The sequence below is a fragment of the Doryrhamphus excisus genome, chromosome 5, assembly GCF_030265055.1.
Source record: "Doryrhamphus excisus isolate RoL2022-K1 chromosome 5, RoL_Dexc_1.0, whole genome shotgun sequence".
NCBI classification, from domain to species: Eukaryota; Metazoa; Chordata; class Actinopteri; order Syngnathiformes; family Syngnathidae; genus Doryrhamphus; species Doryrhamphus excisus.
Window position 1 is genome coordinate 15,656,738 of NC_080470.1, and position 25,898 is coordinate 15,682,635.

The following is a 25,898-nucleotide window of genomic DNA, read 5'->3' on the forward strand; positions in this document are numbered from 1 at the left end:
TGCGTAAACCCATAACAAAGAAAACGCAACAGGTGCAAAAGTCTGGTGCTCCCAATCAAGAATCCGTCTAATAGAAGGAAAATCTGCCAGAACTTGACAATTGTCCCTAGCACAAGAAGAGGGCGTGAACGCACCAGTAACTTTTTTTTTATTGTCGTTCTTCTATTTATTGCACAATAAAACGAGAAGTGGTGCAGCTTGGAGGTGCGCACATTGAGCAGCTCTAATGCAGTCACAAGACTCCAGACACGGGTGCACAAACATCCTACACGCTGACAGGTCAGTGAAGCTCACACTGACTTCTGTGCGTAACCTTCAACTTTCTTTCTTTTGGATGAAAAAAAAATCTGCCAGCAAAAACTAGAGCGATGTTGGAGACGCAACAACTTGGGATGACTTTTTGAAATTTAGATTTTGTGAACGAGTTGTGAAAGTTGCGGTAATGTGCGCGAATAGCGCCGAAGATGTCAACCTTGCTTTGCCACCCACGCGAAATCGATTCTATTACCCCCAAGAAGCCGGCTCCTCCACGTATAAATAGAGACGAGAGGATATATCTCCAAAGGCGGTGTTGAACAAGAAGAGCGCACTTCCACGAAGACCAGGACCAGGACCCGGACCAGGATCAGGACTTAAAAACATTTAGGGAGGTCAACTGTCTGCCAACTAGTAAGTGTGTAGTCCCTTTGCAACAACTTAGAGTAAGAAACACACCTTTTAGGTTTTATGTGTCTAATGTGATTGATTTGACCAAATTATTTATTTCATTCTTTGTGAGTGAAATCAGTGAAAAGATTTAGAGGGTGTTTGCTTCCACCCAGGTCATGCAGCTGGAGAGGAAATGGCACGTACTCCTGACTTTCCTCCTCCTGCTCATCACCTCAGGCGGCCAGTGCATGGACAACAAGGAGGTCAAGCAGAAGGAGAGAAGGACCCTGCTGGACTTCATCTTACAGGTGATCAGAGACAGCGAGCACCTGGACAAACACCTGTCCAAGCGTTGCAGCGGTGGACTCTTTGCCTCCTTCCAGGACTTGAGGGTGTCCTCACGTGAAAAGCCTTTCTACGTTCCCAGGCTGGAGAAGCGTAAACTCACAGGTAAGCTGATAAGATTTATTTTTAGCTTGTGATGAGGGAAGCTTAATCCGTCATTTTAGCATGGCAGACAGCTGTCATTGTTGAACGTCTTACAGGAGCCTGATTAGGAAGCTCCTTTTATTTTGGAAATCGAGAAGATAACATCACATTTCCCTAAATGATCCCAACTTAAAGTGCTTTATTTTTCTTTCCGCTGCTGTACTCCCAAATTTTGACTGGTTGTCGGTGGAATGCCGCCAACCCCGCCCCCACCCGTCCCTCCTCCGTCATTCCTGCAGCTTTACATCAGTGATGGATGGAGAGAGCGTAGCTAGGAACCGAAGATCCATCGAGGAAGGAGGGGCGTCATAGATGAATGACTCATTCACTGTGATTCATTGAGGGATCCTAAAACTTCAATGACAACCAAAAAAGGCAAAAAAAAAAAACTTTATTGAGTTAGTCAGACAGGATGATCGGTGAAGGGATGCTGTGTCCATCCTGTGCGTAAAAATGGCACGGTACAAACGTTTCCTTCTAAACCTGGCTTTCGGGGCTAGGAGTACACCCCAACGGTTTTATTCCTCCATATCTTCTCAATGGACCATGATACCGACAGGAAAGTTCAAAACAGAAAGCAGTACAGAGTCACTACCACACAGCTATTATAAGTGTGTCAAGCATGGTCGTGGTGGTGTCATGATCTGGGGCTGCATGAGTGCTGCAGGCGCTGGGGAGCTGCGGTTCATCGAGGTAAACATGAATTCCAACTTGCATCATGGCATTGTGAAGCAGAGCTTCATCCCATGATCCCCCCCCCCCCCCCCCCCCTTTTACCCATGAGTCAAAGAAACGTTGCCGAGTACCCACGAGTCAGTGAAACTCCAGTCCTAGTCGAGCGCCCGTAAGTTAGCGAAAATCACCTTTTTGTTCAGGACCCATAAGTCAGAGAAACTTAAGTCTTGGGAAACTGGTGAACTTTGAGTCTTCGTTGAGACTCACTATACCTCAAGTCTTTGTCGAGTACCCCTTAGTACCCCTCAGTGAAACATGAATCTTCACAAGCTCCCATGACGCAGTCAACCTCGCATATGATTCGTTAGTGAACCTTCAGTCTTTGTTGAGTACCTGGGGCTCGTTGAAACTTGAGCCTTTGTCAAGCGTCCATTAGTTAGCAAAACATGAGTCTTGTACTTGTGAGTTGACTCACCGAACCTCAAACTTGGTCGAGTACCCCTGAGTACCCCTCAGTGAAACATGAATCTTCACAAGCACCCATGACACAGTCAACCTCGCATATGATTCGTTAGTGAACCTTCAGTCTTTGTTGAGTACCTGGGGCTCGTTGAAACTTGAGCCTTTGTCGAGCGTCCATTAGTTAGCAAAACATGAGTCTTGTACTTGTCAGTTGACTCAGCGAACCTCAAACTTGGTCGAGTACCCCTGAGTACCCCTCAATGAAACATGAATCTTCATAAGCACCCATGATGCAGTCAACCTCGCATATGATTCGTTAGTCAACCTTCAGTCTTTGTCGAGTACCCGGGGCTCGTTGAAACTTGAGCCTTTGTCGAGCGTTCATTTGTTAGCAAAACATGAGTCTTGTACTTGTGAGTTGACTCACTGAACCTCAAACTTGGTCGAGTACACCTGAATCTGTGAAATTTGAATATTTGTCGAGCAACCATGATGCAGTGACACTCGAGTTTTTGTCGGGCACTGGTGAGTTAGTGAACTTTGAGTCTTTTCTTTGTTGAGTACCTTTGAGTTAGTGAAACTTAAGTCTTCTTAAGTCTGGGCCCATGAATCAGTGGAACACAAGTCTTGGTTGCACACCCACAAGTTAGTAAACGTCAAGTCTTCATCGCATACACCTGAGTCAGTCAGAGTTTAATCTTAATTGAGCACCCTTGATGCTGTCAAACGCGAATCTTTGCTAAGCACCCATGAGTCAGTGAAACTTGAGTCTTTGTCAAGTGCCCGTGAGTTAATGAAACTCAAGTCTTTGTCAAGCACTCATGACTCAGTAAAACTTGAGTCTTTGTCAAAGACCTGTGAGTTAGTGAAACTCCAGTCAGTGGAACTCGAGTCTTTGTTGAGTACCCGCGAGTTAGTAAATATTGAGTCTTTGTCAAGTATTCAAATACAGTAAACCTCGGATATATCTGACTCGGATATATCGGAAATTCGCTCACAACGGACAGATAAAAAAGAACCAATTTTTCTGTAATGCATTTCCAATAAAAATTCATTGCATATATCGGATTTTTTATAACGGATTTCGCCTATTTCGGACAAAATCTCCAGTCCCGTTCCAATGCATTTCCATGAAATTTCCCTCGCATATATCGGATGGCCGCATCGTGGCGCTCCGATTTGCCGAATCGTGACAGGCCGCTATACGACGTCATTTGCAGCGTTTGCAGCGTTGCCTGCGCGTCCAGGTACATTGGAAACATAGTCAAGGAAGTGCCTTTTTATAACGGATAAAATCCGATTTACGCATATATCGGATATAAATCCGATATATAAATCCGATATATGCGTAAAACGGACATTTTCCGGTATACGCATATAACGGATTTCGCTTATATCGGACAAAACCAGTGGGAACAATTGAATCCGATATATCCGAGGTTTACTGTACAAATCCTCATTGAGCACCCATGATGAAATCTTTTCTAGGCACCAAGTCAGTCAGTAAAACTTGTTTGTAGGCAAACTCAAGTCTTTGTCAAGAACTCATGAGTTGGTGAACTTTGAGTCTTCGTCGAGCACCCGTGATTTAGTGAAACGTGAGTCTTCTTTGAGTACTCACGAGTCAGTAAAACCTGAGTCTTTGTCAACAACTCCCAATCTAGTGAAACTCAAGTCCCGAGTGCCCCTGAGTCTGCGAAACTTGCAGAGTACCCATGATGTAGTGAATCTCGAGTCTTTGTCGAGCAACCGTGAGTCAGTGAAACTAATCTGGATCTCTTTCCACGGGTCTAAAACTTTTCTCCAAATGCAGTTAGAGTTGCACAATTCATGACATGTTACCTGGTTTGATTGTTTAATTACCTAGCAGTAGCAGGGGTGACTAAGTGAACGAGTTATTCCAGGCCAGTACCCGAGAGTTCCGATTACGATTACAGAAAAAAACTCCCAAGTTTTGAAAGACTGGTTCATTACTTGCACATTTCCAGTAGGAAGGAGTCTATTGAATGTAAATAATACACTGCTTGTCTGCCGTTGGAGATTCTCCCCAACTTCCAGCGAGTCAGATCATGCAGTTGGAAAAGGACTTTTCTCAGACCAGTGGCTGGATGGAATTTATCTTTTGATGATACTAAATAAAGCATATTAGCAAATGATGCGTGTCACGCTACCAAAGCTCAGCGGTCACGCAATGATAGATGTTTTGAACACAAAAGGAGATGAGAAGGAGAAAGCAATTGTGTTGCTCCGAGAGTCAAAGCGATGACTCCAGGTTTTGGTCATGCAGGCACTCTTTTTTATGAAGGAAGAACGTAGTAGATCCTCCATGGTCCCAACACCCATGAGACCGTGATTTGGAACATTATCAAAAGGAATAGTAAATGTAATATTTGAATCACTTGCATGCATGACATCATGTGAGCATATTCCACGGGACCAAAGATCAGCAAGCTACAAAGGACTAACCTGCATGGCTGTTTTATGTTTTTTCTTTGGCTTTTTATTTATGACTGGCTGGTACACATATTCAAGAGAATACAGTGGATCCCCACCTGGACACCATTCAGCATTTTGCAGATTTATCAGCCGGGATAGGCTCCAGCATACTTCTGTGACCATGATGAGGATAAGCAGTACAGAAAATCGAAGGACGGACACTCGTGTCGTATGTTTACATATTCATTATTATACACCCCGTTCCAAATTATCATGCTAATTTGTTGCTGATTTTCTTATATAGTAAATGCAAATGACAGCTACAGTAAACCTCGGATATATCGGACTCGGATATATCGGAAATTCGCTCACAACGGACAGATAAAAAAGAATACAATTTTTCTGTAATGCATTTCCAATAAAAATTCATTGCATATATCGGATTTTGTATGACGGATTTTGCCTATTTCGGACAAAATCTCCAGTCCCGTTCCAATGCATTTCCATGAAATTTCCCTCGCATATATCGGATGGCCGCATCGTGGCGCTCCGATTCGCCGAATCGTGACAGGCCGCTATACGACGTCATTTGCAGCGTTTGCAGCGTTGCCTTCGCGTCCAGGTACATTGGAAACATAGTCAAGGAAGTGCCTTTTTATAACGGATAAAATCCGATTTACGCATATACCGGATATAAATCCGATATATGCGTAAAACGGACATTTTCCGGTATACGCATATAACGGATTTCGCTTATAACGAACAAAATCAGTGGGAACAATTGAATCCGATATATCCGAGGTTTACTGTAATAAAAAACTCAACATGCACTGTGTATACATTGTTTAGTGAAACGTGAGTCTTCTTTGGGTACTCATTGTTATGCACAACAGATTTTCATTATTTCGATCATATGAAAGCAAACGGTATTTCAGTTAAAAACATGTTAACATACAGTAAGATGTCTTCTTTGATATAACATCCATTCAACTTTTTGGAGAGCTTCTGCTTGAATTTCTTGTCAAAATAGCAGCTGCTATTATGTCGCAAACTGCCTCCTACCTTCTTTTTTTTGCTTGACAATGCTCCACAGGTTCTCAATTGAGGGTCACACAATGACTTTTCTCCTTTTATGTCCCCAGCAGCCAATGACAGAGAAGCACTCTTTGCATCATGAGATGTGCATTGTTCTTCATTTTGTACCATGCAAGAAAGTGGTCAGTCAGACACTCAAAATGCTTTGCTGTGGTCCGTTTCACAGCTTCAGTGACCTACCCAGTTCTTTCTCAGTATTGATTCCAATCTAAAACCTGCCTCCACCACGGCCTTGTTGGGACATGGTGGCCATCCACCTACCATCCACTACTTCATCCATCAGGTATCCTTTGGTTAGGGCTGTCCAAACAGTTGCTTTATGCATAGAGTACCTGCAGGCAGCAGCAGCTTCAAATAAGTCTTTGCTGCTTTGTAACGTCTTTTTAGCAGTTACTGTCTTGATCCGATGAATCAGAAACCGTCCTCATTATGCGCAGAATCAGCTGCATATTTCTTCACAGTATGATGATCACATGTACGTTTCCATGAAATATGGAATGTTTTCATGTCTTGTCTTAGGCATTGGGGTATTTGAAGCTTGACGAAACCTGAGGTTTCATCATCAGTAGTCTTTTAATTGGGCCCACCGTCATTATGACGGATGTCCGGGATTGGTATCACTAAACCCAAGAGCCCTGAGACCCACTGCCATTAATGAATTTTGTGGAAAAACAAAAAATAAATATTAATCCTATTTACTTAATAATTACAAATGCAGTCAATACGTATATACTGTATTATTTTTATGGCTGTCAAAGTTGATGAGTTGAAGCGTTGATGTGTTTGACCCTGGGCCGACCGCTGTTATCCCCGTGTAGCTACAAGTGGGAGTAGCTATTGAGTAGAAATGGAGAAAGAAAGGGGTATTTGGATTGGTAAATTTAGCTTCAAAGCGTTGGCAAATGCTATTGCAACAAGTCCAAAGATATTTGTATCGACTGTCGCCGTGACGTGAATATCAGACTACGTTGTCGACTTGCCAGAGAAGAGGCAAGGTACTGAAGCAATAATTGACATTTATACAGTGGTACCAACGAGCGTCCCAACAACTAATGAGTGTTTTTTTTTAAAAGCGAGCTCTCCTTGGGCTGATTTTTTTGTTTGGAACTGTGAGCTAAAATTTGGGTATGAGCTGCGAGTTAAAAGCAGGCTAGCCTACCCTAGAACATCTATACTGGGTCACACCAGAAAAACATACGTACATTATAGTGACTCAATTTCCTCCGCATATCCGGGTCCGGGTCGCGGGACAGCAGTCTGAGTATGGAAGCCCAGATTTCCCGGTCCCTGGCCACCTCCTCCAGTTCTGCCGGGTGGACACCAAGGCGTTCCCAGGCCAGCTGTGAAACATAATCCCTCCAGCGTGTCCTAGGTCTGCCCCGGGGCCTTTTCCCGGCTGGGCATGCCCGGAACACCTCACCAGGGAGGCATCCGCACTAGATACCCGAGCCAGTTAAGGTGGCTCAGGCATCTAGTCTCGATGTGAAGGAGAAGTGGCTCTACTCCCGGATGACTGAGCTCCTCATCCTATCTCTTCGGGTGAGTCCAGCTACCCTACGAAGGAAACTCATTTCAGCCGCTTGTATCCGCAATCTCATTCTTTGGGTCACAACCCAAAGCTCATGACCGTAGGTGAGGGTGGGACCTCACGCTTCCACCAAGACGAGATACTTACCTCATTCCCAACCCAAAGGGAGCACTCTTTTTTTCTCACCCTTTTCTGACTGAGAACCATGGCCTCTGATTTCGAGGTGCTGAGTCTCACCCCAAAAGCCAGAAGAGGCCATCAGCACCACATCATCAGCAAATAGCAGTGATGAGATCCTAAGGCCCCCGAACTTGACTCCATCCATGCCTTGGCTGCACCTAGAAATTCTGTCCATGAAAATTGTGAACAGAATCGGTGACAAAGGGCAACCTTGATGGAGGCCAACGTTCACCGGAAATAGGGTAGAGCTGGTCCAGTGTTCCGCGAGCAGGACAAAAACCACATCATACCCTTCTTTCCAGCACCCTGGAATAGACTTTCCCAGGGAAGCTGAGAAGTGTGATTGGAACACACCCTTTGGTCGCCCTTCTTAAAGAGGGGGACCACCACCCCGGTCTGCCAATCCAAAGGTACTGTTCCCGACTGCCACGCAATGTTGAAGAGACATGTCAGCCAACACGGTCCCTCAACATCCAGAGCCTTGAGGAATTCTGGGCGGAACTTGTCCACCCCCCCGAGCTTTGCCACTGAGGAGCATTTTGACCACCCCAGATACCTTAGCCACCGTGATGGAACTGTCCGCGTATGTGTCCTCAGACTCTGATTCCTCTATGGAAGGTATGTCAAGGGCCTCAATTCCTTCCACCGTTCGACTACATCCTCAGTGGAGGCAAGCAGGCCCCCGTCCCCGCTGTCCCCACGATCAGCTGCCTCAGCAATGGAGGCACGGAATATGGCCCATTCGGACACAATATTCTGGTCCTCCCAAGGGCTGCAGGTGAAGCTCTGGTGACAGTTGAGGACTCGACAAACGGGAGACTCTGTGAAGGTGCATTCAGGGACAGTCAAAGAAAATGGGACAGATCACCGCATTAAACATTCAAAAACCATGAGATTTCTAACTGTATATTATTTTTGGAGCCACCGTACACCAGTAAGAGCCTGGATATTACTTTTCAGAGAGGTTGTGTACCAAATAAATATGCACATTAGCACTTAATAATGTTATGAAATCTTAACTTTATGCATTTCCACATAATATCAGCATTTGGAATCAAATGTGAGGTGAAAGAAAAAGGGTAAAAATACAGTATGGTAGTATTAGTAGTACTGTCATAGTATTGTGCAGTGTGGGACAAAGTTAGACGGGAGACTGAATGACTGACTGGAGGGTTCAGTCACTCTGTTCATTCCGCTATAGAACCAACACGCCCAGGTGTTGAGACAGAATCAGTGAACTCTTGTCAACAAGCATGTTTGGTAGAGGGAGGAGGAAAACGAACACACATGCACATGCCAATATATCAAGGCGAGCCAAACTGTTGCAAAAGTACACACTCTTTGCTGGTTAAATAATTGTAAAAAGTAAAAAAAATAATAATTAAAAAAATTCTAACTAAAAAAATAGAATTTGTGTTCAATATAACTTCAAATGTTAGGCCACACGGTGGTTGAGTGGTTAGTATGTTGGCCACACAGTCAGGAGATCGGGAAGATCTGTGTTGGCCATCTGTGTGTGGAGTTTGCATGTTCTCCCTGTGGTTCTTCCGGGTTTCCTTCTACATTCCAAAAACATGCTGGGATAGGCTCCAGCATACCCCGCAACCCAAATGAGAATAAGCGCTATAGAAAATGGATGAGGTTATGAATGGATTGAGATGATCCACTATGTGGATCCAGAAATCTTTTAAAGGATTCTTTAGCTTCGTGAGACCATGTTCGGCATTTTTGCATATAATTCCACAAAAAAACCTCAGAGCACTTGTTGCTTTTTCATGGGTAGATACATACATTAAACACTTACCACTATCATTCTAGTGTTAGATGTTAGAATGTTAGCATTGCCAGCATGCTCTATCATGCTAGGTGTTAGCATGCTAATGTTAGCATTGCAAGCATGCTAATATGAGCATAACATGAGCTAATGTGAGCTAGCATTGGAGCATTTTTAGCCATTTTTGTGTGTAGATACTATTATGCTAGGTGTTATCATGCTAACATGAGCATACTAGCATTTTTTTGCGATTTTTATGAATATGAACTTAAGCAGACACTTTGTGCTATTATGCTAGGTGTTAGCATGCTAATGTTAGCATGTTAGCATTGCTAGCATGCTAATATGAGCACAACATGAGTTAATGTGAGCTAACATTAGCATGGAGCGTTTTAGCCATCTTCGTGTGTACATACTATTATGCTAGATGTTAGCATGCTAACATGAGCATACTAGCATTTTTTTGCGATTTTTCTGAATATGAACTTAAGCAGACACTTTGTGTTATTATGCTAGGTGTTAGCATGCTAATGTTAGCATTGCAAGTATGCTAATATTAGCATAACATGAGCTAATGTGAGCTAGCATTGGAGCATTTTTAGCCATTATTGTGTGTAGATACTATTATGCTAGGTGTTACCATGCTAACATGAGCATACTAGCATTTTTTGTGATTTTTATGAATATGAACTTATGCAGACACTTTGTGCTATTATGCTAGGTGTTATCATGTTAATATTAGCATGTTAACATGTTAGCATTGCTAGCATGCTAATATGAGTATAACATGAGTTAATGTGAGCTAACATTAGCATGGAGCATTTTTATCCATTTTCGTGTATAGATACTATTATGCTAGATGTTAGCATGTTAACATGAGCATACTAGCATTTTTTTGCAATTTTTATGAATATGAACTTAAGCAGACACTTTGTGCTATTATGCTAGGTGTTAGCATGCTAATGTTAGCATGTTAGCATTGCTAGCATGCTAATATGAGCATAACATGAGGTAATGTGAGCTAACATTAGCATGGAGCATTTTTATCCATTTTCGTGTGTAGATACTATTATGCTAGATGTTAGCATGCTAACATGAGCATACTAGCATTTTTTTGTGATTTTTATGAATATGAACTTAAGCAGACACTTTGTGCTATCATGCTAGATGTTAGCATGCTAACATGAGCATACTAGCATTTTTTGTGATTTTAATGAAAATGAACTTGAGCAGACACTTTGTGCTATCATGCTAGATGTTTGCATGCTAATGTTAGGATGTTAGCATTCCTTAAGTCATCCAAACTTTTCCATGATATATTTTCCTGGTCAAGGAAGCTACTCGTTTTGTCAGTTTTTTTTCCATTAAAATTAAAATACCGTTAACTTTGGGTAAGGAGGTGAAATATGGTAGTTTTTCTGGGGAAAACGGCAGTGTTGCTGAAGTTTATGCACCTATCCTGCCCTGCACTTATTTCAAAATGCAAACAAGTTAGAGGTGGGACAGCGCTTTAACAGATGTCTCTACTGCATCCAAAAGTGGAGATCCAACATGTTGGCTGTAGTCTGCGTATGTTTAATCCCGCTGCTGGATGTACGTACGTACAGCGAGTTCCAGGGTACGAGTGGAGCCACATGACTACTTGTACAGACTTACTGTGATGAGCATTAACACCCCATATACTAATCTCTTTAGCCTGTTAGTATGCACTGTGTGTTGTGTGAGACCTGCTATGTCGGAGCGGCTATCAGGACTAAGGTCTCTATCTTATGTACGGAGTCACATCAACCCTGAGGTCCAATTTCTGTCAATAAAGCTGTCTTACAGTTACGTTACGTGGAACCACTTTTCCGTCACTCCACACTGACATGAGGCTTACATTGTACCACTACATGCGGCAATATGCCTCACTATAAGAGCTCAGATTGTATTGAGTTCTGGACTCGTGTAGAGCAGCTACACACAATACCCTGCAAAGGAAAATATCGGGATCTTCCAGAATCTGCACCTATTCCAGCTGTATTTGTGCTTCTCCCCAAAAGGCTCTGTGCAACCACTCCGTTGTGATTGGTCACACTCCCAAACTACTTCCTGTCTACAAACAACACTTTTTACTTTAGGAGTGAAAAGTGGCTGGAGACTCCTTTCTTGCCCTGTATGAACTCAAAGCCTAGGCACTACTTGTGCGCCTCCAACCTCGCCTGCCCGAGGAGGAGCACTCATTGTTGGACACACTTTGTCACGGACACCATAGAGCTCAGAAGCCGGGTTTACTATCACTGACAGTCTTGCCACAAGATCGGTAGTGGAAATGTGGTCATTACATATTTTATGTGAGCACCACCACGGTGGAGAGAACCACTCTCTCCACTTCTCTGGACGCACAGCATGTCCAACATTAATGCACCTTTCCCGGCGAGAGCACACTGCTTCTGACTTCATCAGTTTGACAGATATTTGGCAGCTATCACGTTCATGTTCACAAAAACAGCAAACTGCCGTTAACAGATGAAAATATTTTTCTCTTGTTCCAATAACTTCTGCCTGAGCTTGCCTCGTAAACAGAGAGATTCTTTTGTGACATCACAAAGGAACAGTTTTGTAACGCCCTCTGAAACTGAGCATTTTGAGCCATCCTAAACTTCCAAATGTGTAAACCTCATTATCTTAAACTTTGGCATGGTTTAACACCAGAATACAACATTATAAGTACAACTACATTTATAAGTCAGAAAAGTGGAAAAAGCATCATAGGTTCCCTTTAAGGTGCTAAAAATGCATAAAAATAAATTTATTTTAATCAATAAGTTAATGTTTAATGTTAATTCATTCATTTTCTATTCTGCTTATCCTCACTACGGGTTGCAGGGGTATGCTGGAGTCTATCCCAGCTACCTTCTACTCGTTGCCATCCAATTCATAATAATAAATACATTTAAATTAATTTACTTTTAGAATTTTATTTGGAGACCACACCACAGATGTGAGGGAGAGAGGCAGCAGGAATGGGAGGTTAGGATTTGGAGACTGTTTTTTTTTTATTTTTTTATTTGTCATTTCATTTTTTCACACCAATTGTGTCCAAAGTGCAGCCCGGGGCAAAAATATTCTCTCAAAAATATTAAGAGAAAGAAAGTCATATTCTAATGAAAAATCACAACTTTCTGATTTGGCTAGGAGTAAGTTAAACTATTTAGAGCAGGGGTCTCAAACTCAAGTTACCTGGGGGCCACTGGAGCTAGGGTCTGGGTGAGACTGGGCCGCATCAGGTTTTCAAAAAAAAAAAAAAAAAAACGCATTTATTAAAAACAGAAAAATGAAAAAACTTTGCTTTGGTTCCAATTTTCTACAATAAAAGCTCTGATAAAACATTCCACTGTTCTCAAATATCTTAATTTTTATTTTTCTACACAAAATAAGATGGAAAATAAATAAACAAATCAAGAATAAAGAAAATCAATCAATCAGTAATAAATAAATATAATAATAATAATAATAAAACAGCAAATAATAAAAACTTGAGAAACCACATATAGTTGGTGGGTAGACAAATGATTTTTTTCAGATTAAAATGAACAAAGCATTATTAGAGCCCTGTAGACATGACAAAACACGACTATAGTCACATTTATACTCTTTTTATTTACAACATATTGCGCAACTGCAGAGTCTTGAGACACATGCTAACTCGCAAACTAGAGAGCTAGCGACCTAAACGGCAGCCTTCAAGTTATTTCCGTTAAACTTAAATAGCCAAAAACCTACCACTTCCACACGGATAGTGAGGATAACTATTAACAGTTATTTAACCTTTAACATGAACATTAATCAAACGTAATAATTTTTTCTGGGTACATGATACCATACAGCATCCATATCAAACTTGCGCGGGCCGCACTAACATTAAACTTTCATATCAAGGCGGGGGCCTCAAACTAGTGTCCTGCGGGTCACATTTGGCCCGTGGGCCGTGTGTTTGAGACCCCTGATTTAGAGAAAGTTTGTTACGAGAAGAAAATTTTGAAGATAGTATATCTTCTGAATATCTTATGTTTGTATTTTACTTCATTTCACCATTTTTTTATGCTTGAAAATGCTTCATATAGGCAAAAAATGCATACAATTTGTTTGTTCTGCTTATTTTATGACCAATAGGCCATATTCAATCACGAAACAGCATGAAAAAGTGTGATCGAGTGATTAATGATAATTAATATCTGGGGGGAATTTTAGTCAAAAATGTTTAACTAAAATGCACAAAATACATGTACCAATGTTTTGTCTGTCTGCTTCACTGATCCTGTTTTTTTGTCAACCGTTGAGATTTCACACTTTGTTCAGTGGTCCTTGAATGCACCATAGTTGCTGCGAAAAAGTTATCATTTCTACAGTGTGACTCCGATTCGGTCGAGGGGCGAGTCTATTTTCCTGCAAATGTTGATCCAAAATTAGTGGAGAACATGGGCGTATGAATTTTTGCCATTGAAATGGTACTTCAGGGGAGGCGGAGCAACCTGAGAGGAAAAATATCTAAAAACACTTCAGTTATGTAGTTATGTTTTAAAGGCAAAATTAATAGATTTTTTGTTTCTATAGTCTGGTAAGTACATAATACCCCAATATTTGTTGCAGAAAATCAATTTATCTGGGATTTGGGGGAGCCCCAACTGCATTTACCTGTGAATATTCTCACTCATACAACTCATCCAACCAGGTTTAATCACTTCATGCTCAAACACCAGATAGGACAGCCCTCAGGAGAAAACTTCCCCAGACAGGACGTGTCCTTGGTAGTTTTTGAGAATGAAGTGGCCAACTTGAACAGTCCAACTGTGATGCATTCAGTGCCCTGACAACGCAACTGTATGATCATCAACGTATCACGATATCGTGAAACCTAACGCTCACTTTCCCTTGCAGAAGTTGTTCCTCGAGATGTAAACATGAAGAGCAAGTTCATTCAACACTTCACAGGTAAGAAAACTACAAAAAAGGGTTTTATTTTCATGTTGGAGGAAATCTTTTTGATTAAAGTCTTCTTTGAAAGCCAAACTGTTTTATCTGGAACACGCATGACTGAACGTATTTGGTTCTTTTCCCCATGCAAGAATGGCATGTTTAAAAAAAATGAATACATCTAAGCCAGTGTTTTTCAACCTTTTTTGAGCCACGGCACGTTTTTTTACATTGGAAAAATCTTGCGGCACATCACTAACCAAAAATGTTCCAAAATGTGACCACGACCTCACACGTGCATCAATAAGTCTATGGGAGGAACAAGGTAGGTGTTGCCACACGGACCAATATTACATTGCTCTGCCAGTCTTTACACCACAGACACTCCACAGTAGCCATGTTTTTACATCACCACTTTTTCTCTTTCCCAATCACCTTTCGGGAAACAATGGTATCCATGGAAAGGAATATTCCAATCTCTTGTCTACATGCGCCGTGAAAATACAGAATAGTCAATAGGGCATGCCCAGTAAAACGTAAACATCAACATCACGTGATACCGGCTTCCCCGAGTTTTTCTTTCACTTGTTGGAATAACTCCGTATTGACAGTTTTTCGTGTGTCCAGTCTTGAAATTTAGTTTGAATCAAAAACAAACTTTGCTTAGTCCAGTGCCGATTGCTGGCCTCCATTTTTAAAAGTGAAGAACGTCTGGATCTGCGTGTTACGTCATATCTGAGCATGCGCTAAAAGAACGCACCCGGGATCAATTTAAACAGGAAAAGATCAAATTCAATCTTGCTAATATTTTATAATTAAACTCAGGACATGTTTTATATAGATATATATTTTCTTTTTTTATAAAACTGCACGTGTGAATAAAGTATAGAAGGGTTTAGATTCTGTTCCACAGATGGCGCTAATGCACACGAAAGCTGCTTGCCAACCACCAATAAACAACAGAAGAAGAAAAACACCAGGAAGAAGAAGGCACCCTGACAACTTTCCGTTTGAGCGGGTACAAGATACCTGAATTGGATTGGTTAAAGGAATATTCCATCCCTGTTCAATTCTTTCCGTTTGAGCAAATAAACCAAATGCAATTGGAATATTTGGATCCATATATTCATGGATATCGACATAATATTTGCAAATAATGATTAATAAATGTTAATTATAAAAAGTGATATTCCTCACGGCACACCTGACGGTTTCTCAAGGTACACTAGTGTGCCGCGGCACAGTGGTTGAAAATCACTGGTCTAAGCCACTGTTTCTCCAATGCTGGGGCCATGTAGTACCCCTGGGGATTCTTGAAGGTACTCCAGAGAATATGTTTTGTATATGGTGGGCAAAATAATGCCTATTTTTGAAGTTTGCATTTATACAGTAGATTTATATACACTATTCACAAATGTTGTTAAAATTCCTATTAAATGACTTGATGTCTGCAGACATCTGCTAAAAAATAGTCCCATTTTGTGTCCTCCGCCATGGATGGGGATGGCGCAGCATCCAACGTGTTCATCCAATGCCCGGTCAAGAACTGTTTCACTTTTTTGTGGTGCACAACAGTCGTTAGGTTACGATGTTGGACAGTCAACCAAAAATGCCTACCTGGCGTTAAAAAAAAAAAAGGTTGACAAGCTAACTTCCAGTATGCCGAGGTCATTGAAAACTCGATGAACTCTGCGAGTGCTGCCGAGCGTTGGAGGCTTAGATCGCTACAATGCAGTGAAGCGCTACATGGTCCGCCGCTGACAGACGTAGGACTTAAGCTGATTAGTTTTCTCAGGACAAGGATAGACTTCATTAGTGGTGTGAAAATCTCTCCGCTTAAATGAAACATGTTAATTGGCGAATCGATTATTCTATTGACTAAATGCATTTGAGCCGTGAACCGGTTTCCACTGGGACACAAAAAGTCACTCTGATCCGTTCAAGTTGTGGCTTTAGAAGAAATGTAATTCATTTTGGCTGATGAGACCCTTTTTGTGTTCCCTATCAAGCAGGACCAGTCAAGTTTTCATCGGAATGCAGAACACACTTTGACAGACTTTATCACAACACAAGGGATTGCTCAAGACCGGCCTGTACGTAAAACATTCTAATCTTTTACACAATCATTCATGTCACATTCTCATCTTGGAAAAAAAACACATTCCTAAATTTACACTCCAAAAACGTGCTATGTATTTACAATCCTGACCCAGGTCAACATGGAAGATGGAAAAGTACAGCATACAGATATCATACCCTAAAAAACATATTTTATTGGTTTGTTATAATGACTGAAATATTTAATCATACAGTAAACCTCGGATATATTGGACTCGGACATATATCGGAAATTTGCTCACAACGGACCAATTTTTCTGTAATGCATTTCCAATAAAAATTCATTGCATATATCGGATTTTTTATAACGGATTTCGCCTATTTCGGACAAAATCTCCAGTCCCGTTCCAATGCATTTCCATTAAATTTCCCTCGCATATATCGGATGGTCGCATCGTGGCGCTCCGATTCGCCGAATCGTGACAGGCCGCTATACGACGTCATTTGCAGCGTTTGCAGCGTTGCCTGCGCGTCCAGGTACATTGGAAACATAGTCAAGGAAGTGCCTTTTTATAACGGATAAAATCCGATTTACGCATATACCGGATATAAATCCGATATATGCGTAAAACGGACATTTTCCGGTATACGCATATAACGGATTTCGCTTATATCGGACAAAACCAGTGGAAACAATTGAATCCGATATATCCGAGGTTTACTGTATGTTTTAATATGTTCTTTTTACACACAAACAACTTACATAGCTGGCTACGATGAGAAATGAACATATGGCACATTTGCAGAGTATTCACTTTTTCTACAGAAATAAATGTTTATAGTACACATATATGAAGTATTGACAGCCTTGCAAATGAGTTATATGAGAAACAGTTGTCTGTATGATGCAGTGTACTCATTGGGCCGTACAGGAAGCTGCCATGTTCACTATAGTTGGAGTAGGCTGCAAGGATTTAAAAAAAAAAAAAAATAATATTTATTAATTTTCATCGCACATTTGGCACCCTCTGCAGGATGGACACCAGTGCCCAGAAACCAAACCCAAACTCAAATATATTGTATTTCCTTTAAATACCATGTACAGTAGATATGAATATGTCAGCTGGCTAACTTAATGACCTTTTTTTTCAGATTATAAAAGATGTGCAAGATTGCTGACACGGTTAGCAATGAGTCCCCTCTGCTTGCAATCATAGATATCAAATGTAAGTACAAATATGATGAGTCATCTTCTTAAGTCAGGTACTGTACTGTACTGTAAATTCCAGACCTGAATATAAGCTACCCACACCAAATTTGAAGCGAAAAAAAAAGTACATAAAAAATGGGTAATGTTCCAGATGTTGACTGGTTGTTGGGATCATCCATTCCACGTAAATATATCATATAGCAGACCAACACAGGGATAGATGAGAAGGGAAATGAACTTTATAGCATTTACAGAAAGTCTGCAATCATCATTTAAACTAAAGTAGGCAGGTGGATACATTTGGGCACACCAACAAAAACTGACATCAATATTGAGTAGATCCTCAAAATGCTTCCTATAGCTTCCAATGAGGGTCTGGATTCTGGTTGAAGGTATTTTGGACCATTCCTATTTCCAAAACATCTCCAGTTGAGTCAGGTTTGATGGTTTCCAAGCATGGACAACCTGTTTTAAATCACACAACAGATTTTCAGATTTTCAATCATATTTAGGTCCGGGGACTGAGGTGGCCATTCCAGAACGTTGTGCTTGTTCCTCTGCATGAATGCATTAGTAGCATTGGAGCAGTGTTTAGGGTCATTGTCTTGGTGGAAGTATCCAGCCAACTTCAACGTTGTCGCTGATTCTTGAAGACTGTTGGCAAGAATCTGCTGATACCGACTGGAATCCTTGCCACCTTCAACTTGAAGAAGATTTCCAGTACCTGCACTGGCCCCACAGCCCCCCAGCATGATGGAACCACCACCAAATGTTACTGTGGGTAGCAAGTGTTTGTCTTGGAATGCTGTGTTTATCATCCGCCATGCATACCGACCCTTGGTATGTCCAAATAACTCCCTGAGTGAAGTTGGCCCCCCACCTCACTCAAAACTCAATAGTCTCACTTGTTTATGACATTTTTGTGCTGTTTTGTACAGGTAAAATGGCTTTTTGTGATGCTTTGGTTTTTGAGTTATAAGTTATTATGAGTTTGGCCGCCGAAGACCAGGCCCTTGACCGCCACCCAACACACAATGCACTGGACCCTTATGCTTGCCCCCATAGGTGGTGGGTCTACGAGGGGGAGATCCCGTGTGGCTTATTCGGGCTGGGCCCGGCCGGGCTCCACGGGTGAAGGCCCGACCACCAGGCGCTCGCCTGCGAGCCCCTCCCCCGGGCCTGGCTCCAGGGTGAGGCCCCGGTATCCCACATCCGGGCGAGGTACGGTTCCTCCTCTTGTTCTTGTTCATATGGGTCTTCTGAATGACCGAAAGAATGAGATTTCGGATACAGGCGGCTGAAATGAGTTTCCCCTGTCGGGTAGCTGGACTCACCCTAAGAGATAGGGTGAGGAGCTCAGCCATCCGGGAGGGGCTCAGAGTATCGAGAGGAGTCAGTTGAGGTGGTTCGGGCATCTAGTCCGGATGCCTCCCGGACGCCTCCCTGGTGAGGTGTTCCGGGCATGCCCAGTCTGGAAAAGGCCCCGGGGCAGACCTAGGACAGATCTAGGGATTATGTCTCACAGCTGGCCTGGGAACGCCTTGGTGTCCTCCCGGTGGAGCTGGAGGAGGTGGCCGGGGACCGGGAAGTCTGGGCTTCCCTACTAAGACTGCTGCCCCCGCGACCCGGACCCGGATAAGCGGAGGAAAATGGATGGATGGAAGTTATTATGAGTTATTAAGGGGTTTGGTTGTGTGTCTCAGAAGAACTGTGTCGTGTGCACTTTATGTTTTGAGAACGTTGCGTGCCAAACGTCAAGCGTTAAGCGACATTTTGAGACGAAGCATGAGACGGCATTGCTCATTGCATTGCTAAGGACGGAAAGATGATAATAAGGAGGCTATTCTCTGTTTGTCAACTTGCCAAACAGAAACAATCAAGTAAAAAATCAAGGACATTCCCACGTCAGCTCAAAGTGTGGTTAAAAGATGCCAGCATTGCGCTTGACGAGAGCGTGGATGTAAACGACATCCTGCGTTTGGCAGCCATGGCAAGATCGTGTGATTCATCTGTAAGAGAGGAACTCTGCTGTTAAAGCCGATGCCTGACACAATAAAAGGTGAAGACACAGCCAAAGCGTCAGTTGAACATTTTGAGGATCGGGGGCTTGACATGAGCAAAGTGTTTGCAGTGACTACAGATGGCGCCCCCACCATGGTTGGGAGACAAAAGGGAGCTGTGCAAAAATGTCAAATTGGGATCTTGGTGAAGTTATGGCTATGGTGGCAAAGGTCGTTAACTTCATAGTTAAACGATCTGCGCTGACACGCTGACAGTTTCAGAGATGACAGCGCATACAAAGATCTACCTCTCCATTCAGCAGTCTGAGGGTTGGCTGAGAAGCATACAGAAAGGTTTTGGAGCGATTTGTCAGCTGCTTGGATGCGATCAAGGCCTTTCTGGCGGGAAAAGGCCAAATCTATCCAGAAGTGGAGGACGAGAAAGTTGGTCGCACTGACTGGTAGGCGCCTGTTTATGTGTAGTAGACTCAGCTTACACTTGGTTGGAAGGCTAAATATGCCAAGATGTTGATGTTTTATTATGATATAATACAGTTTTTGATGCACTGTAGTCTGTTTTTGACATTCCCTCCAAGTCCAATATGTTTTAAAGGAGTTAGGCCAATGAAAGCAGTGTTTTGAAATGGGATCCATGCATAATTTGATGTGAATAAGAGAACAAAATATATTTAAAATATGAAAAATAATATTTTGTGTCAATAACCGTAATTTTACTTTGTTGTAGCCTTCTGTTGATTTGGCACAGTTAGAATTTCAAACTGGCACTTCATGTCAAAAAGGTTGCCGACCCCTGGTCTAGACCGTGATGCTGAACAGTCTTTGCTCTTAGGTCATGTGACAGTTGTTTTGAGGCTCTTTAGAGAAGATGCAACTTAAATACCCTTTCTCATGATTCTTCACTAATGTTGTGTTCCTACAATTAGTGGTAAAGGTATTCAAATCAATAAAACAACAAGGGTGCCCACAATTAGCCACCTGCCTACTGTAGTTTAAATAATGATTGCAGATTTTCTGTAAATCCTATAAAGTTAATTTCCCTTCTCATCTATCCCTGTGTTGGTCTGCTATATGACATATTTACCTGGAATGGATGATCAATGGATGAACAACCAGTCATTTAGAAACAGAAGGTTTTTTTTTCTGCCACAGTCCAAGCAGAAGCTACATCAATTCTACACTTGATCAAACTTACTCGAGATTTGTCAGATCAAAACCAAATGCAAACGACTTCAAAACATGTGATTACTATTATTACTTTCTGAATCTGCACTATCAGCATCATGGGAACTGTAGTTCTTTTAGCCATAAATTAGCCACACGGTAGTTGAAGCCACTGGGATAGGCTCCAGCATACCCCTGCAACCTTAGTGATGGTCAAGCGGCATAATGATTGTTTACTGTCTGCAGTAGTAATAATAATAATAATAATAATAATAATAATAATTGGCGGCATGGCGGTCGAGTGGTTAGCGCGCAGACCTCACAGCTAGGAGACCAGGGTTCAATTCCACCCTCCGTGCATGCGTGGGTTTTCTCCGGGTACTCCGGTTTCCTCCCACATTCCAAAAACATGCTAGGTTAATTGGCCACTCCAAATTGCCCATAGGTATGAATGTGAGTGTGAATGGTTGTTTGTCTATATGTGCCCTGTGGTTGGCTGGCCACCAGTCCAGGGTGGACCCCGTCTCTCGCCTGCTGGGACAGCTGGGATAGGTTGGGATAGGCAAAGACAATGTGCTGTATGAGACAGGATGTCCAGACTTTGCTCATGAATAACTTCCTGTCACCACCAAATCAACATTACTCAAGAACCATTTGAGGACACGAGCAGAAGCTCAGGTCTTTGCTTTTGTTAAAACAACGGGTCAGATCCTCACTGGTCCCGAACTCGTCCATCGTGACTCAATAAGTGCACTCAGCGGGCTGCAATTAGCACCGGCTGGTGAGTGATTGCTGTGAGAGAGTTCATCTGCATACTTCCTTACATCGTATTTGGTGGAATTGTGGCGATGTGAAAATTGACAAATTCCCAAGTGCTCTCCACTGAATCACGTAATGAGGACCCCTCTCGCAGCCTTCTGGAATCATCTGTCACACGTCGATCACGTTTCAAGGGCTTGAAGTGATTCATGCTTGAGTCATTGTTTGTGAACAAGATCAGCCGTAAATGAACCCTAACGACCCTCTTTGCTCAGCTGCCATCATCATAGAAACCAGTGAGGACGTTTGACAATCTGCTTAACTCATTCAAACCCAGACGCTTTTCAAAAGACAACCCCTTCAGTACCGCTCATTTTAGACCAGGGGTGGGCAAACTTTTTGACTCGCGGGCCGCATTGATATAACATGGGGGGGGCAGACTATATCTTTTACACGTAACAGTCCACCTGGTATTATTGTATCTGTAAAATTGTCATGCAATCTGCTATTATTATTATTTATTATTTTATATTTATATTTAAATATTTTAAAAATAATTAAATATTATAATAATTAAAATAAAATTAAAATAATAATTATTATATTATTATTATGTAAAATATGCAAATATAACAATATTATTATATATAATTAATATAATAATTAGCATTAATATAATAAATATAATATCATAATAGTTATAATAATAATATAATAATTATTATTTTAATTTTTATTATTATTATGTGCTTGTGTCTCTTTTTTCAGGAGCACTTTGTAAACAACAGACCATGTCAAACAACGAAATTGATACAACCATCAAAAGGTTGGCTCAGGCCATGATGCCAGGTTGTATGTTGAGTTTAAATTAAATACTTTTGAAAGATTGGGCGGGCCATATTCAAACACTTGGCGGGCCGGATGTGGCCCCCGGGCCGTAGTTTGCCCACCCCTGTTTTAGACCATTTGGAACGATCTATCAAGGAACACAGAATATTGTGTTTTATGGCTATAAAAACATGGAACCTACCGTCTTTTTTCTTTCTTTAGTAACTAGTAGAACATAGGCAAGTATCAGGAAAATATCAGTTCCTGACTAAAAACATACAGTATCTACTTCCTTTACATGTTTCCCCCCGTCCCCCACAGGTCCCATCATGATGGAAGACCGTGTTGCCAAGGAAGTGCCTTCAAATCCTCAATCTGTCTAATTCGGTTTGCCTTCTTGACATCACCCAGAATGCTGTCGGACATTGTTTGGTTGTTTTTTTTCTATACAGTAATCCCTCGCCACTTCGCTGCTTCACTCTCACAGTATTTCAAAATAGATTAATTAGAAAATAATTTTGCTGTTTTGTGGTTGACTATGGACAAATAGCATATTTAAGCTATTTTATGGGAGGGGTGGGGGCTAATTCAAGCATTTTCAAGCATAAAAAAGCTAAATCAGGGGTGTCCAAACTTGGAAAATTGAAAGGATGCAACTTTGCCACTTTGATATTTTGTAATATTTTTGTAATATTTCAACATTCATCTTAAATAATCTTTGTAATATTTTCACTTTATTCACATATTATAACCGTTTCTTTTTTCTGTATCTTTTAAATAACTTGACTTAACTTAACTTCAACTGTATGCTACTAAAAATGACATTTTTCCTAATATTCCAAGTTTGTTCTCGTTTCTCTAATTGGAATATGACTTAATTCTCTTACTTTATTCACATACAATTACAGTTGTTAATTACAGCTGTTCTGCTGCTGTTGTTTTCCTCAAATATCCTTTGTAATTTTTCTTCACGTAATATTTTGACTTTATTCCCATAATAAAACTTTTTCCTTAACGTAATATTCAAAAAATGTAAAAAAAAATCATATTATTATATTTATTATTAGAAATATTACTATAAATAACATTTTTCTTTAATAAAAAAACATTTTCCTCATTATTTCATTTTGTTTGTCATAATATTATCACTTAAAATTGTAATATTTTTCTTTATAAAAATCTAAGTCTTGTTAGAATACAATGTTTTTCTCTTTATTTTTTTAACTTGCAAATGACATCTATTTTTGTCTATTTCTGCTGTATCTTTTTTAATTTTCCAACTTTTTTTCTTGGAACTTTTCTTCTTGAAATTTTGACTTTACTGTCACAATATTTTCACATTATTCTCATAATATAACTTTTTTCTGCAGCCTAATTTCAATATTATAAATGTAATATTTTGACGTTATGCTTAAAAATGACTTATGGCGTTATTTATGTCATTTTTTGGTTTGTTTTGTGTTTAAATTCTATTTTCAGAATGTACAATTTGGACACCCCTGAGTAATTGAAGTAAAATACAAAAAAGAGGCATTGAAAGATGTGATGATATGTAGTATTCTACACTGGTCACTAGGTGTCAGTAATGGTACTGTAATGTTGGTTGAGACACACAAGCACCAGACTACTTAACCGCGATAAACGAGGGATGACTGTATTTCACATAACGCATGTATATTTGTAAGTTGACATTAATTTAATATGAGGCATATTTATTGAGGTGTGACGCTGTGTGTGTAATATTTCCAAATCATGCAGAGTTGAATGATGAGTTTGCAAAGGTTCTCCTCCGCCATTGTTGTGAAGCAACAAGCCGGCCTTGCGGTGAACCATTTGTCACCCTCTCGTCCTCATCACCTTTTTATTTGGCACTTGAGTGACATGCCGAGAAGAGTGAGAAGAGGCGGAACGACATCCAGTATGTGATAAGACACTGCACTATCCCACAATAAAGACTATTGAAGCAGAGCCAATATTGAGATTATTGCCAATAAAAGGCAGGCGATGACATCACGGGTCGGACTGAAAATGGAAGTGAATGACTTATTATTGACGGGAAAATACAGCCCAACCTCTAAGGCGGCACAATCTTTTCCATTTTGGCAAAATGGGAAATTAGGATGAATTTATAAATAGGTGATAAGGTAGCAGTTTTACAGTAGAAGAGTCCGAAGCTGAACGACCTCTAAAGTTGAACAATTCAGAGTTCCACCAAATTTGTCAGTGTGATGACAACCCTTTCTTATTGAGGTATGCAGGTCTCGGCCTCGGACTTGGACAACGTGTTAAACCGGTTCCCCGAGGAATTCTGTGGGGACTACTCTGGGAATATGGGGTACCGGGCCACCTAATTCAGGCGGTCCGTTCTCTGTAGGACCGGTGTCAGATCTTGGTTTGCATTTCTGGGAAAAAGTCTGTTTCCAGTGAGGGTTGGACGCCACCAGGGCTGCCCTTTGTCCCCCATTCTGTTTATTACTTTTAGGGACACAATTTCTGGGCGCAGCATGGGTGTGGAGGCATTTCGCTTTGGCTTTTTGCAGATGATGTGGTCCTGCTGGTTTCCTCGAGCTGTGACCTTCAACTTTCACTGGATTGATTCACAGAAAAAGGATAAGGTGTTTGGAAAAGGATTCGGGATGAAATCCTGCCCCAAGTTGAGAAGTTGAAGTACCTTGGGGTCTCGTTCACAAGTGAAGGAAGGATGGAAAGTGAGGCTGACTGGTGTGGTGTCTACATTGGTCTGTTGTCGGCAGACCAGTAGGGGGGCCTCAGGGAAGACCCAGGACCTGTTAGATAGACGGGCCTGGGGACACCACGGTATCTGCCAGGAGGAGATGGGTGAAGCGACCTTGGAAGAAGTTAGACGGATGGATGGCGTCTGTGTCCTGGCTGCTCAGCACAATATGGATGAAACAGCAATATTATCTAAAGCATCATCAAAGAGTGAGTACTATTTTTACGATGCAGGTGCGCTTGCATTGCTTACTTTTAATAATAAACATTCCTTATATTTCGTGGGATGAACCTCCATTAATGGATCGTGTTCCAAGTACAAAAATTCCTTCTTTGCCCCGATTAATTGGTTCCAGACCCCACCGGGATAAGTGAATTTCCACAAGGTAGGATTCAATCTTCATAAACAGAATATTTTTGTAGTTATAGCATAGAAAACCTGTTTATGACTTTCTAATTGGACATGATTCGAGCCCTGTAGACACTCCTGTTATTCTTTGTTTACGTCACATTACACAAGCTACGGGCTAACTGCAGGGAGATAACACACGCCCGCCTCGACAATTTACTTTTTACAGTAAACCTCGGATATATCGGATTCAATTGTTCCCACTGGTTTTGTCCGATATAAGCGAAATCCGTTCTATGCGTATACCGGAAAATGTCTGTTTTAAATCGGATTTTATCCGTTATAAAAAGGCACTTCCTTGACTATGTTTCCAATGTACCTGGACGCGCAGGCAACGCTGCAAACGCTGCAAATGACGTCGTATAGCGGCGTGTCACGATTCGGCGAATCGGAGCGCCACGATGCGGCCATCCGATATATGCGAGGGAAATTTAATGGAAATGCATTGGAACGGGACTGGAGATTTTGTCCCAAAT

The 25,898-nt window shown here is 41.4% G+C and overlaps 1 protein-coding gene across 3 annotated transcripts; it reads left to right on the forward strand.

The window, feature by feature from the left end:
* Positions 1–203: 203 nt before the first annotated feature.
* alkal1 (ALK and LTK ligand 1) lies at positions 204–25,565 on the forward strand. Of its 3 annotated transcripts, none has more exons than XM_058074439.1 (6): positions 206–669; positions 822–1,098; positions 14,208–14,261; positions 16,253–16,336; positions 17,454–17,527; positions 22,602–25,565. In XM_058074439.1, exons 2-5 carry the CDS (start codon positions 825–827, stop codon positions 17,516–17,518), a joined length of 477 nt encoding a protein of 158 aa, XP_057930422.1. In that variant the 5' UTR covers positions 206–669; positions 822–824; the 3' UTR covers positions 17,519–17,527; positions 22,602–25,565. The 3 variants fall into 3 exon arrangements, with proteins under 3 accessions (XP_057930423.1, XP_057930422.1, XP_057930424.1); XM_058074441.1 differs by having other exon boundaries at positions 207–669; positions 16,256–16,336; XM_058074440.1 differs by lacking the exon at positions 22,602–25,565 and having other exon boundaries at positions 204–669; positions 17,454–17,688.
* Positions 25,566–25,898: the final 333 nt, after the last annotated feature.

Excerpts from the sequence above, each read along its gene's own strand:
- alkal1 (XM_058074440.1), top strand. The coding sequence starts at position 825 with ATGCAGCTGGAGAGGAAATGGCACGTACTCCTGACTTTCCTCCTCCTG. Across the intron at positions 1,099-14,207 it reads GGAGAAGCGTAAACTCACAG|AAGTTGTTCCTCGAGATGTA; the intron begins GTAAGCTGATAA and ends TTTCCCTTGCAG. Across the intron at positions 16,337-17,453 it reads GGATTGCTCAAGACCGGCCT|ATTATAAAAGATGTGCAAGA; the intron begins GTACGTAAAACA and ends CTTTTTTTTCAG.